Raw genomic sequence first — 13,896 nt, 5'->3', positions numbered from 1 at the left:
TCTAACTGAGAATATATGCAAGGATTCTGTAGCAAACTTATGTTAGGGACATTGGTCTGTAATTTTGCGGGCCTGTTCTTGTAACCTCCTTTACACAGCAGTCACCTGCACTTTTTTCCAGTCGCCTGGAACTTTGTGTGGGACTTGAGGTTGACAATAAATGTGAGCTAAGTAAGGGGCCAGAGCCATAGAGTAATCTTTGAAAAGATGAATTGGGATTCCATCCAGACCAGGTCACTTATTTGTTTTCAACTCTTTCAGTTCTTTCTCTACATCAGGGATGATTATTACTATGTCACCCATATGGGATTCTGTTTGATGGTCAAACTACGATTTGTTTGTAGGATTCTCCTGCGTGAATGATCTCTTTAATGTGAAATTTAAAACTTTGGCTTCCTTTTTGCTGTCTCCAACTGCTACACCAGACTGGTCAACAAGTGGCTGAATGGAAGGTGTAGACCTATTTTACATACGACCTGAAGTTTTCTTGATTTCTCTGCCAGAACTTTTGCTAAGGTATGATGGTGCTAGTAGTTGTGTGCTTCCCACATAGATCTTTCCACAGATGCACGAATCTCTACTAACCTTTGCTTGTTGTCATTTGCACTTACTGTGTTGAACTGAGATTGCAACAGCCTCTGCTTCCTCAGAATTTTAAATCGTGGTGAATTTTTCCGGTCATAAATCCTCTTAGTAAGCATGTAGTTCTGCAGACCGCAATTTACAATTTGTTTAAGCTTTGCCCATAATTCTACTATGTCCATCTTAATGGAACTAAGTGATATCAATTCACTGTCTAAGTGAGATGCTAAGAAGCTAACAACTACATATCTGCTCTTCGTAGCAGAAACACTCCCCTAGCTTGACTGGTTTATTAACTTTCATAACCATAGTTGCTACAATAACATCATGATCACTAATCCTCGTCTCTATACTGGTGTTGTCAATAAGGTCTGGCCTTATGTGTAGCTACAAGGTGTAAGATATTTCCATTGCGTGTGGGCTGCCGAACTAGCTGCTCAAGACAGTTCTCAGAAAACGTGTTCAAATGTACTTCACATGACTGTCTGTCTGTATCCTCGACAATGAACCACCACAGTAGAATCGAGTGGCCAGTAAAAACATTCAACAATTAGCTTGGTTTCATCTAGACCTGTTACCCACAAGCAGATAAGTTGGTACTCACGCTCAACTTTGACCTCGACAGAGATAATGTTTTTGTCAACTGCAGTGAACACTCCCTCTCGTCTGGCCTCTAATCTGTCTTTCCAATATACGTTCCATGGCTTGCTAAATATCTCAAAGCTTCCCACTTCGGGTTTCACCCAGCTCTCGGTCCCGAGAATAATTTGACTGCGAACCATTGCTGGATGGCAGTAAATTTGGGAATTTTGTTACAAATACTTTGACAACTTACTGAGAAACTTTTGTCTGTAGAAGTGTCTGTACTGTGAAACTGGTCTGACTTCCGTTGCTTGCGTATTGACTAGTGAGTGTTCATCAGAGTACTTGAAATTACTGTCTAGCCTAAAAAACCTCCATGTGCATTCCACAAGTACTCGCCTACCCAAGTAACTGCTTCCTTTATGTAGTGCTCCCCTGTACTGTCATGGGAGTCCTACAAATCCCCAACCTATAACACAGGGCTAGAAATCTGCAGCCAAGACCATCACAGGGTGGACGAATCCTTTGGTTGAGACCTTGAAGCCAACAGCGTTCACCACTTCCGCCAGTTGCCTGTATGAACTGTGGATGGCCTCAGAACCCATGCGACAGGTGTTGTTGGTGCCAACATGAGCCACAACTTGCAGACAATTGCACATTGCAAACTTGATAACTGCAGGCAAGACTGCCTCCACATCTCAGATGAGGGTCCCATGGCAGACATACTGAGTGCACATTGGCTTGCTTCCCAGCCCTGAATGCTATCTGCTCCATAACATGCCTAATGTTGGAGCTCCCAATAACTGGTCAACTTCCCCTCTCCCTGTGTGCCTGCTCAGACCCTGTCCAGTCAGAAGGTGAATGGGCGAGGCCAGAAGACCAGTCTTTGCATTGATCCTCTGCCTTGAACAATGCGAACGCGTTACCGCCCGCCGTGTTTCACTTTGGTAGGGCATCATCAGGTTATCTTGTCCGATATGGGTCACAGCAGCATAGAATAAGACCTCTCATAAACTGTAACCATGACTCAGGAAGAATTTGCCAGGGACTGTTCTGTACTCACACCGTGTATACACTGCACGCTGATAATGTACCAGGCGCACGGGTGACAGCGCCCTCTGTTAGCAGCTTTTTGAGCTATTTCAAAAATTATGTATAAAATTCTTACAGCTTCCACAACTTACAGCTTCTTGTAACATTTGTCTATCGATCTTAGTTTCTGAAATATTTGATTTTGAAATCAGGGACTCCTTCACTGGACAACCTGTGTCTTGCCTGCATGTAACATACAGACTTTACAGCTCAGTGCATCAATGTTTCAATGTAGCTTGCCAGATTTGAGACAGAACTCATAATGCGCTCCATAATGCAGGTACAGGGCGTTTCCATGCACTCTTATTTAAATAGCTGCCACCCAGGCTGTGAGCACACCACAGAACATTGCTTGAGTTTCTTTGTGGAAACAGTTAGACCACTGACCAACAATTAGGGTATACTTTAAACCAAGTGGTGCACTTTCGTTCAAATATATTTACATAAGCATTCAAATACAAAACTTTTCATTGTGTGATAGTTTCTGAAACTCTTCGGGGTGTACTGTTTCCATAGTCCTTTCACGCAAGTTCTTTACAAATGAATCACTGTCATCATAATCATTGTCACTCCCATTTTCACTTACACATACCTCTACAAGCTCTTTTTCAGAAAGGACTATGCATGAAGTACTAGCCATTTTGCACCTACTAACTTGAACGTAATAATAGCAGTACGACGCAGCATTGGTGCCTAGTAAAGTCAGATTCAAGAATGGAGCATGTGAGGGCTTAGGGCTATGAAAAATCATGTTGAATTAGTTTTGTCATCAGAGTGGAAAAGAAAGTTCACAGTGGCAAGCGGCACTTGCTGTTGAAAAGAGTTAAGTCCCATCATCTCAGTCTACTACCTGGGTCTTTTAAATTTAGTATCCGCAATAAGGCAGTATGACCACAGATTACCGTGAAACATCTACTGTAAAGGTAGTACCTGAAATATCAGGACCAGCAATTTTTTCTAAGCTGTACTGTATTTACTTTCTGCTTTGTTAAGCTGATGGGATGTGTGACCACCTGGTTTCTCGACCCCGTATTATTCCTGACTCAGAACACGGCCAGCTGGGTAATCACTAGTGTAACATGACAGAATAAATGCTTTTTAAAAACCTTGATAAACTAGTTGGTAAGTTGTCAAAGCATCTTTAATTTATTCATCACCACATCACATTCAGTGGTCCAGTTGCAAGGTACCCCATTTTTCAGAATTTAGTTAAGGGATTCATGATGGCCACGCGGGATTAGCCAAGCAGACTCCTAACTAAGGTACGAGCATATGGGATTGGTTCCCAAGTATGTGAGTGGCTCGAAGACTTCTTAAGTAATAGAACCCAGTACATTGTCCTCGATGTTGAGTGTTCATCGGAGGTGAGGGTATCATCTGGAGTGTCAGGGAAGTGTGGTAGGTCCGCTGTTGTTTTCTATCTATATAAATGATCTTTTGGATAGGGTGGATAGCAATGTGCGGCTGTTTGCTGATGATGCTGTGGTGTACGGGAAGGTGTCGTCATTGAGTGACTGTAGGAGGATACAAGATGACTTGGACAGGATTTGTGATTGGTGTAAAGAATGGTAGCTAATTCTAAATATAGATAAATGTAAATTAATGCAGATGAATAGGAAAAAGAATCCTGTAATGTTTGAATACTCCATTAGTAGTGTAGCGCTTGATACAGTCAAGTCGCTTAAATATTTGGGCGTAACATTGCAGAGTGATGTGAAGTGGGACAAGCATGTAATGGCAGTTGTGGGGAAGGCGGATAGTCGTCTTTGGTTCATTGGTAGAATTTTGGGAAGATGTGGTTCATCTGTAAAGGAGACTGATTATAAAACACTAATACGACCTATTCTTGAGTACTGCTCGAGCATTTGGGATGCCTATCAGGTCGGATTGGGGGAGGACATAGAAGCAATTCAGAGGTGGGCTGCTAGATTTGTTACTGGTAGGTTTGATCATCACGTGAGTGTTACGGAAATGCTTCAAGAACTCGGGTGGGAGTCTCTAGAGGAAAGGAGGCGTTCTTTTTGTGAATCGCTACTGATGAAATTTAGAGAACCAGCATTTGAGGCTGACTGCAGTACAATTTTACTGCCGCCTACTTACATTTTGCGGAAAGACCACAAAGATAAGATAAGAGAGATTAGGGCTCGTACAGAGGCATATAGGCAGGCATTTTTCCCTCGTTCTGTTTGGGAGTGGAACACGGAGAGAAGATGCTAGTTGTGGCACGAGGTACCCTCCGCCATGCACCGTATGGTGGTTTCAACCCATCCAGCATGTGTCTCGCTCGATGTGCTATACAATCCATGGGCTAGACTGGCTGGCTCGCCAGGCTTGTGAGATGGCAAGGGGACTGTGTCTGCTTGTCGTCATTAATTTCATTCAAATTTATGGTGTGTGCAGGGCTTGGGCATAATGAAAGTGACAGAAGTGGGAGCTCCAGATGGACGAGGGTTTAGGAAAAAATGTAGTTTTAGACACTGGTCAGGAAAAGCATAAGCCATTTCTGTTAGTGTAGTTACAGGCAGTGGATGGCACAATGATTAAGAATACAGGACGGTAATACAAGGGTCGTGGGTTTGAGTACATATGCAGAAACCTCTTTCTTCCATTTTTTTTTCACTTCACTTCACTTCAAGTAAACCAAAATAATATTCAGTACATTGTCCATATTAATATTTTCATCAAAGATATGAAAAGGACAGGCAAAGGAAAATTTGGCATTGCAAACACATTTCCAGGAAGTACTTTTATTGTTTTTTCTGTTAATGATTTACACATGCTGAGCCGGTAGTCATCATAGAAACAGAGGAAGCATCTTGCACACATTATAAATGTGGCATTTTTACAATTAAGTGATTGTTTTGAAGTTTCTACAGATAAACAAACTTCGTTTACATTCATAAAAAGTTCTCTCTCATCGCACAGTTTGGCAGCAAACCACCTGTACACATAATTTCACCAAGTATTGGCGAGCGTAGTTGGTGATATACAATGGAATGTATTTTGATACAGTCTTCTCTGACTGTCATTTGTTTTCCATCTCTTGTTGAGCGGATTTTACCTGTACTTAATAACCGTTGTTCGCATGCAGCTGGCAAAAGCTGCTTGAAGGTCAGAATGAAACTAACAGAATACGAAGTCCTGTATGCATTAGTTACAGCCCCTTGAGTCACTGTGGATGCTGTAAGTACAATCCTTTCTTGGAAATTAATTTGGCATCCCAAATTTTCCTTTACCTTTCCTTTTCTTGCTTTTTATGAAAATGTTAATAAATGTAGTATACTGAGCATTATTTATGTTTGTTTGCAGTGTAAGTAATATAAAAGCTGGAAATAAAAGAAAACTTTCTGACTAGGGCCTTTACCCAACAACCCTCAAATTACCATTTTGTGCTCTTTCCGCTGCACCGACCGCTGCCTCCCACATACGCTAACATAAACGGCTCGTGTCTTACCTGCCTTGCATAATTAATGCTATTACTTATAAATGCTTGCCCATCTGGAGCTGCCACTTCTGTCACTTTCACTTCTGGCCAAGTCCTGAATGTACCATAAATTTGGACGAGATCGGTGATGATGAGGTGGTGCTATCCTCTTGTGAGTGCAGCCAGCTGCAACACAGGCAGCAGGCCAGCTTGTTAGGGCATCGGCTTACCAGCCCACTGCACTGTGCACTCTGTTCACAGTATTCGCCACTGCAGCACATTGCCTTTTCTACAGTGCACATTGGTTCTGCTTTCAATGACCAGAAACTTATGGGGAGAAAATACGAGCCTTGACAAATTGATTCCTTCTATTTATCAATGGATTCTTACATTGTGATTACCAGCAAAACCGACATACAAAAATGCAATTCTGTCAGTGTATGCTTGATTTGTGTTACTTGGAAATTAAGAAGTGTCCATTAGAAGAATCTGTCTCAAGTGAAGATATTTTATAATTATTATTGCTGTCACATACACTCTTCTAAATGTAAAAAATACCCATGTGGATTCTGTAACTGATTAGAGGTAAAAATGATAAACTGGTGCTATAATAAAGCATACAAGCTTGAATAGTGACTGAATCCAATGACAACCTGCCCATAGATAGTTAATTGAAATAACAGTAAAGGAGAATAAATACATGGCTTTACAGAGTAATTGGTCTGGGCAGATAAGTAATCAGCTTGGTTTGCTGGGGAAGCGACGGGCCGGAGAGATGCGTCACTGAACAGAGCGCGCCCCGTATGTCGGGCTCAACTGCAAAGTCTCATGAGCCACCCCTGTTCCTCATTAAGTACAAAGTAATAATTGCATGTAACAGCTATAGGTTGTGTTTCCACAATAGAGCAAATCACAACCACAGGAGGTACTGTAGTTGAGAATTATGTACAATGTTCTGTGAACATCAAGGAAGTAGAGTAATTCTTTTTAACATATCTTAATTATTTTTTGTTTTGAATTTTAATTTTCATAGTTGAATTTTTGATGCTGTGTAAACAGCAGGTAATGTGTTGTTGATTGCTTGTTCCTCACAGTAACGGGGGATGCAGTTTATTTATCTTTTGTCTAAAGTACTGAAATGATTTTAATTAAAATGTTGAATAATAAAGAAATTCCATTACAGAAAATCTGATAACTTGCTAGCTGAATAGTGGAGAATATATGTATATAGCAGTCTAGTGTGTGCATTTCATTATTGGCAGTGGATATGGAGACAAATGTGAACCATCTGCTATAGAGTGACTGTATCACTCAATGCCTTCCTCTGTAAAGTTGAAAATTAGGAGAGAACAGTTACTGAATTTTGAGGAATAAATGTGAAAAATACTATTTTTCATTACTTTAGGGAGATAATCCCTCATGCATCTCTCTGAGTATCATAATCCTTCCCTGCAACTAGACTCAGTTCTCTCAAGAAAGCAAACATTTCATGATTAATGAACTAATATTTGCATTTATTTTTAGTACAAAATTTATAATTTACAGTCTTTTCTGTACACTACCATGTACAAATATTAAAATTTTCTTTAAATGACATTTCTGTGTTTTCTTACAGTTATCATTGATGCTGGAGCAAAACATGCTGGTAACTATGTTGGAGGAATTACCCACATGCTTGAAAAACTAGCATTCAATGTAAGTAGTAGGTTTTGATGAGCTTAGCCCTAATATTTATTACTGTAATACCTGTCACGAAAGTAAACACATCAATAACATACTGACAACTTGCGGAAATTCAACCACACACAAGTATCGAATTGTGTCAACTGACCAGCCATTTCCAGATGCGGCAACATTGCAGGATGTAGAGGGCTGTGGTGGAGGGAAGTGAGGCACATGACTTCGAGCTGCTTAGCTTCACAACAGTGACTGTAGTCTAAGACAGTGTTCTTTGATGCCCAAGCAGAAGGGTTTTACATTATCCCTTACAATATGGAAAGTGTAATTTTTGACATCAGTAACATACATATAAGTACACTTTTCATATTCCAGACTCTGGCCATTTACAGATGTAGAACTGGTTACTCCCTTCTAGCCCACAACTCATGTATTAGACAGAAAGAGACTTATTAAGGAGGAGAAACTGTAATGAGCTTTTAAAATTAATTCTGTTCTGCAAGAAATTTTGTTCTGCAGCAGATAACTAAAATGTTCCATTTCAGTAAACGTCAGTTTTCTGTGAGACTGTCACTGAGACCACTACAATGTGCCCTTTACATCCAAACCACTTCTGAGCAAAAGATTAACTAGAAATTGTTAAGCCAACTGTGAGAATTTACGGGGGGCCTAATCATGCATAAATCAAGTATGAAAACTTTACCATTGAGCTCTGAAAGTTCCTCACACAGAAAACAATTAATTTAATTTTCTGTTAACCTTTTTTCTTTAAGCCAAACTGCTTTTATGATAAATGAAATTTACTGAGATGTATTACCACTCTTTTGTACATGGTCTTTTCAGACTGCTTCAAAAACATTGGCCGCCTGTAACTGTCTAGATTCTCCCTTTCTCTATAAAAATGGTTTTACAAAATGTGACTGCAGGATTACAGCAGCAGCCTCTGTTCCAGCAGTAGGAGTCCACATCCTTAGGTCCTCAGGAGTGAGTGTTGTGTGGCAGTGTGGGGTGATTATGGCAACTGGGCAATGGGTCAGAGACAATTCTACCTGATTCTTATATTGGGGGAGGAGTGGCAGGGGGGGGGGGGGGGGGAGTGGTTGGTATTGCGAAGCCTCAGTCAGGTGTAGTAACTGTCAGCTCATGGGTCCATGAGGTTGTGTGACAGTGCTAAAATGCATCTGGCAACTGTGGATGTGGAAAGTGGTTTCATGTGTCATTGACCAGGTTACTATCAAACTTGTACTTTAGTGTGTAAATAGAATAAAATATTATTATATGTATAGAAGATCCAATTATAAGGTCGCTGGACAAAACATTAGTTACCTTCTTAAAAAATGCACTGGTGGCTTTGGAGTGTTGTACAAGGTATAGATCTGGTTCTAGGCGGTCAAGTGTCCCACCAGTACTGACGTAAGTCATGCCAGTGAAGTGGTGTGTGTATGACAGACAGTGTTATGGAACCAGCACATGGTCAATGTGGAAAGAAGTTATTGTGTCTGGATGTGTGCATGGTCAACCAGTGAATGAAGCTGCCAAAATTGTTTGTGTATCAATCTGGACTATCCAACATGTCTCCAAGGAATGCTGTACCACTCACAGCCATGTAACACTGTATGAGGGTAGTTCTGGAAAGAGCCAAACTGACAAGTAGCGTAGATGACTGTAACTCGTGGTCAGTCACAACTTGTTTCAAACCTGACAGGAATTGCTGCTGTCAGTGAATGCAGGTTCAGCTTGATCAGTTTCTGAGCAAACATTGGAAAGCAAACTGTATGCAGTTGACATTTGGAGTCAGGTATCTTGCAGAAAGCTGTTGTAGGACTAACAACACAGAAATTGTGCAGTAGTGGACTGGAGGCATAAATCAAGTTATGATTTTGCATCTTTCCAAATGATACAACATTTCAAATGCACTGACTTTACCAATGGGCAGTTTAACCCGTAGTGGGTGGAATATGTGGTTCAGGCCAGAGGAAGCTATGTGACATTTTGGGGGTGCTTTTTGTACTATTAATTGGGTCCAGCTTACTATAAAACTGAACTGGTTTGTGTATTGCAGTATTCTTGGTGACTAAGTGTTGCCCTTTCTTCTACATCTTCATGATGAGTATTTTGCAGTGTTCACTGGGCTGCGTGCGTACATTCCTGATATGAAATTGGCATCTCTGCATCAGACGAGACATACGAGTTTTTGTACTCTTGTAAAGATAAGTTATTCAGACTGTAATAACAGTTAGTTTAGTACAAATTACTCATCAAATAATGTGTTAGTGTGCTTTCTAAACTTACTATTAAAGGTATCACTTTTCTTTATGCATTGTTCCAGAAAGCACAAAGAGATAGTAAGATCGAGTTGTAGTCACATTTTTGTTTACGTTTTGATGCAGTTAACTTGGAGAACCCTGTTTAATTGTTCTATTTTTCTTTCTGGCAATTTAAGTGGAGTGTGTGCATATGTTATTAAGTTCATATTACCAGAAATTAGCATGAATCTGAAGTTGTTGGATTTAGATACTGTCCCACTAGCAATTTATTTACATACAATTTGCAGAAATTAAAGTTACATTAAAAGTTACACTCTATTGTGATTAAGTTAATCAACTGAAACTGCACTTAAGTGAGTGCTGAGTTCTTGTTGTAAGCAGGAATAATTAACTTTGTACATTATATATAGCCTGTAGGTATAATTTTTGTGGCTCATAAAAAATAAAAATTGTGTAAAGTGTGTTAAGTGATTAATTCAGTTTTTAAGTGTGTAATCTGTGTTGCAATGTGTGATAAGTGTGGATGTTGTTGTAATATAGTCAAGTAGGGAGTGGTATGTGTAGACTGTGGGTCAGAATTTCACATGGGTGACTACTGGAGAACTGTATGGGGATCACAATGAGGCTCTCCCAATGAACTATAGGCTCTGCAAAAAAGACGAGAGAATCACTAACTGGGAGGCAAAGTTTGTGACCTTCAGGAAATTAGAACACGCACAGTTTGAAGTAGATAAGTTGAAGGGGGAAGAAGATTGTGGGAACTGGCTTAAGGTAAAAAGCAGTGGGTGAAAGAGAAACTCATCTACATTTGAGCTTACAGTATCAAATAAATTTGACTTGTTACCTGAAGTAGGACGCGAAGCACCTCATTCAGCTGTAGGTCCTAGTAGAGTGCAGCAGATTTGTAGCAAAGAAACTTAAGTGTAGGTTGACACCAAAAGAGAGTAGGAAACAGAGTCTTGCTGCTCAGTAGTAACCATGGGAGAGATGGAGGTCAGATGGTAGGTGACAAATTAGGACCAGGGTACCAAGTCACAAATATTGTGAAGTCAAGAATTAGCCTTAAGCATGTGACAGAGGACATAGGGAATTTCTGCAAATATTTTGCCAAAGAAGAGCAAGTTATTGTAATAGGGGAGCAGGGAACATCCTGGCTAAGGACAGTAATTACAGCAGTAGAGGTGACATGGATGATCTCTCTCTCTCTCTCTCTCTCTCTCTCTCTCTCTCTCTCACACACACACACACACACACACACACACACACACACACACACACACACACGAGTTTTGTGTGGAGGCCCTACAGCAACATGACCAGTCCTGGGTTAACACTGCATTGGTTAAACTTCTGCAGAAAATGTACAGGGTGACAGAGGAGGGCATCGTCACACAACGCAAGATCCATGTAATTATTGGTGTCAGACAGGTACCTTTTTTCGGTTAGAATCAGAATTCAGGCACCCTGTTTTGGAAGAAGTCAAATTAACAAATGAGCCCCTTAAAATGCTTAAGAATGCAGTGTAAACAGGTTCACTTGTTTCCTCAAAATATTAGAGGATTGAGTAAAAAACTAAAAGAGCTTCTTGCCTGGGAAGTTTAGAGAGCACTGAAAAGATGATACCCTGAACCTGTCTGAGCACCACATAACCACATGTTTAGAGAAGTTATGTATAGACAATTACACGCTAGCAGTGTACTCATGTAGAACTAATATAGGAAAAGGAGAAGTTGTTGCATATATTAACATAAAACACAAGTTCAAAAGTATTGAGACAAGTAGATTTTGGAGTGACCAGCATATAGAAGTGTGTGCATGTGAACTATACTGAAAAATAGACCACATTTAATTGTAACTGTATATTGATTCACAATGGGAAATTTTCAACTGTTAATGAGGAATCTACATTCCTTACTATGCTATCTATTGGACAGCAGCAAGCAATTAATAGTCTGGTGGCTTCAGGATAGATTTTCTAAAGAATCATGATAGGAAAAATTATATGGAAACCTTATTTGGATCCAACAATTTGATCTCAGAAGTTAACTCTCCAACATTCTAGCATGAATGGCTAAAGACAGTAGGTGCCTAAGTGGTAATGTTTTCGTTTGTGAAGTTCAAAGCAAGAAAATAATTGTTTAGCCAGACTGTTTAACCAGAAGCAAATGCTCTCTCTGATCATGGTGCATGGTTAGTGCCTCATGGTGTGGATACTCCTCAGTGTATTTCAGTTAGAATAATTAATGACTCCAGGACAAATATTTTTAAGAATAGTTTGCAAGAAATTACTTGGGATCAAATTTATAATGAAACAAATGCTAACACAAAATGTAATCTATTCCATGAGAAATAAATACCATTATTTGAAAATAGCTTTTCACATAAGCAATTAAGATAGGACACTAACCCTCAATCGGTTCGCTGTTTTTTGCAGCATGAGTGAGCACGTGCCATACTTTGTACAAAATGCTGCCTTCATGTTACCTGGATAAACAAATAGGAGCAAAATCACCGTTTGAAGTTAGTTTAATTAACCAATGATAAAATAAACTTTTATTGTATCACTCCGTTGGCATGCACAATCTTACCCCACAGTAAGGACCCTCCCATTGTGGGATTGTGCCACAAGATCATAATCTGAGTAATTTTCTTGCATGGATTCACGATTACTTCTCATTGAGCTTGCTATTTACTTTATATTATTGATGCTCACTTGGACAGATGACAGCTCAATTTAGCATTGTGTTAGCTAAAGCAGTAATGAAGGAATAGGTACAGGCTCTCACAGTTTTCAAACAACAGTGGAACAGTACAAGACTGTTTTTGCGGTAGGAAATCTTTATACATAGTTGTGCCCGCTTGAGGGTTAAACAGCCATGTAAAAAGCCATGGATCACAAGAGGGATTAGTGCCTTGTGAAAGGACAAGGGAAATGAATCTGATGGCAAGAACAAGTTGTGATTCTGCAGTAGTTGCAAACTACCCAAAATTATTAAGAAAAGTTATTTAAAAATCAAGGAACATGCACATAATGTCAGAAATCAACAACCAGTCATAGAACAGGATAGTGTCACTGTTGGACTGAATGGAAGGTAGCAAATATACTTGTGTTTAATAATCATTTATTAAATATAGTAGAAAGTATAGAGACAAACAGTTAAATAGAAAAATCACAGCACTATGTTAAAAAAGCAACTCGCATAAAATTCAGTCGTGTGAATGTACCATCAACTTCTCATTTTGAAATTAAGAAAAATTATATATTTGTCTCAAAAATGAAAACTCTTTTGATTTTGATGGAGTTTCCAATAGATTTATAAAGATTTATTCCTGTATAATAAGCCCTGTCTTAACTGCAATATGTAATGCAGCACTATCTCAAAGCAATTTTTCTAGAGAGACTCAAATATGCCATTGTCAAAACCCTCTTTAAGAAATGTGATAGAATGATTGTCAATATCTACTGACATATTTCATTGCTGACACAATTTTCCAAAATTTTTGAGAAGATTGTGTATTCTAGAATAGTATGTCATCTGAGCAACAATAATATCCTCAGCAAGTCACAGTTTGTATTTCAGAAGAGTTGTCTTCTGAGAATGCCATTTGCATGTTCACTCACAAAATTTTACGTGCATTGAATATTAAAATAGTGCTGGATATTATTTTCTGTGACCTATCTAAGGCATTTGAGTGTATGAATCACAATATGCACCTAGATACATGGAAAGTGTCTCGGAGGATTTGGCAAAGTGAGTGAAATCAAACACTCAGCATCCTTGCAATTTGGTAGCTATGAGATATCATCAATGAGTGGCTTCAGCTGCATATGGCATGTTGACGAAACATGAATACTCTTGTCCTTGGCAAATTGAGGCAAGTCTCAAGGCTGGAGGTGGTTTTGTATGGCATTAGCATGATGTCTTATTTGCCCAGTGTCTGTTAGTATCTGTTAGTTTCAAGTGACAGCAGTGTGTACAGTCTGCAAAATGTTTTTGCACTAACACTTCTGATATAAACTTTGATCTTCAACCAGCCACACACGAATGAATATGGTACTGAATTATTTCTCAAATGGTTTTATTTTAAATGGGATTGTTTTCTGCTGTAACTGTGATTGATGTAACAGCCACTGTGAGGAACACTACTGTGTTTCCGGTCTGCACAGTGCAACTTGTTAGCTACATATTATGGTTAGAAGGGTGAAGAAGTGTGTGGAGAACACTCATAAAGCTCTGACTGAGAAATATGACTGCTGGTTTTAACTATGCT

The 13,896-nt window shown here is 39.4% G+C and overlaps 1 protein-coding gene across 1 annotated transcript in view; it reads left to right on the top strand.

Annotated features, from left to right (window-relative positions):
- LOC126298769 (mitochondrial-processing peptidase subunit alpha) overlaps positions 1-13,896 on the top strand; it is a 114,128-nt gene that overhangs the window by 15,834 nt on the left and 84,398 nt on the right. The window contains exon 3 of the mRNA XM_049990222.1: positions 7,296-7,375. Within this exon, the coding sequence (XP_049846179.1) occupies positions 7,296-7,375 (80 nt within the window). The remainder of the gene's footprint in view (positions 1-7,295; positions 7,376-13,896) is intronic.

Source organism: Schistocerca gregaria, chromosome X (assembly GCF_023897955.1).
Source record: "Schistocerca gregaria isolate iqSchGreg1 chromosome X, iqSchGreg1.2, whole genome shotgun sequence".
In the NCBI taxonomy this organism is placed as follows: domain Eukaryota; kingdom Metazoa; phylum Arthropoda; class Insecta; order Orthoptera; family Acrididae; genus Schistocerca; species Schistocerca gregaria.
Note: the sequence above shows the minus strand (reverse complement) of the source record. Positions and strands in the feature narration are given on the sequence as shown.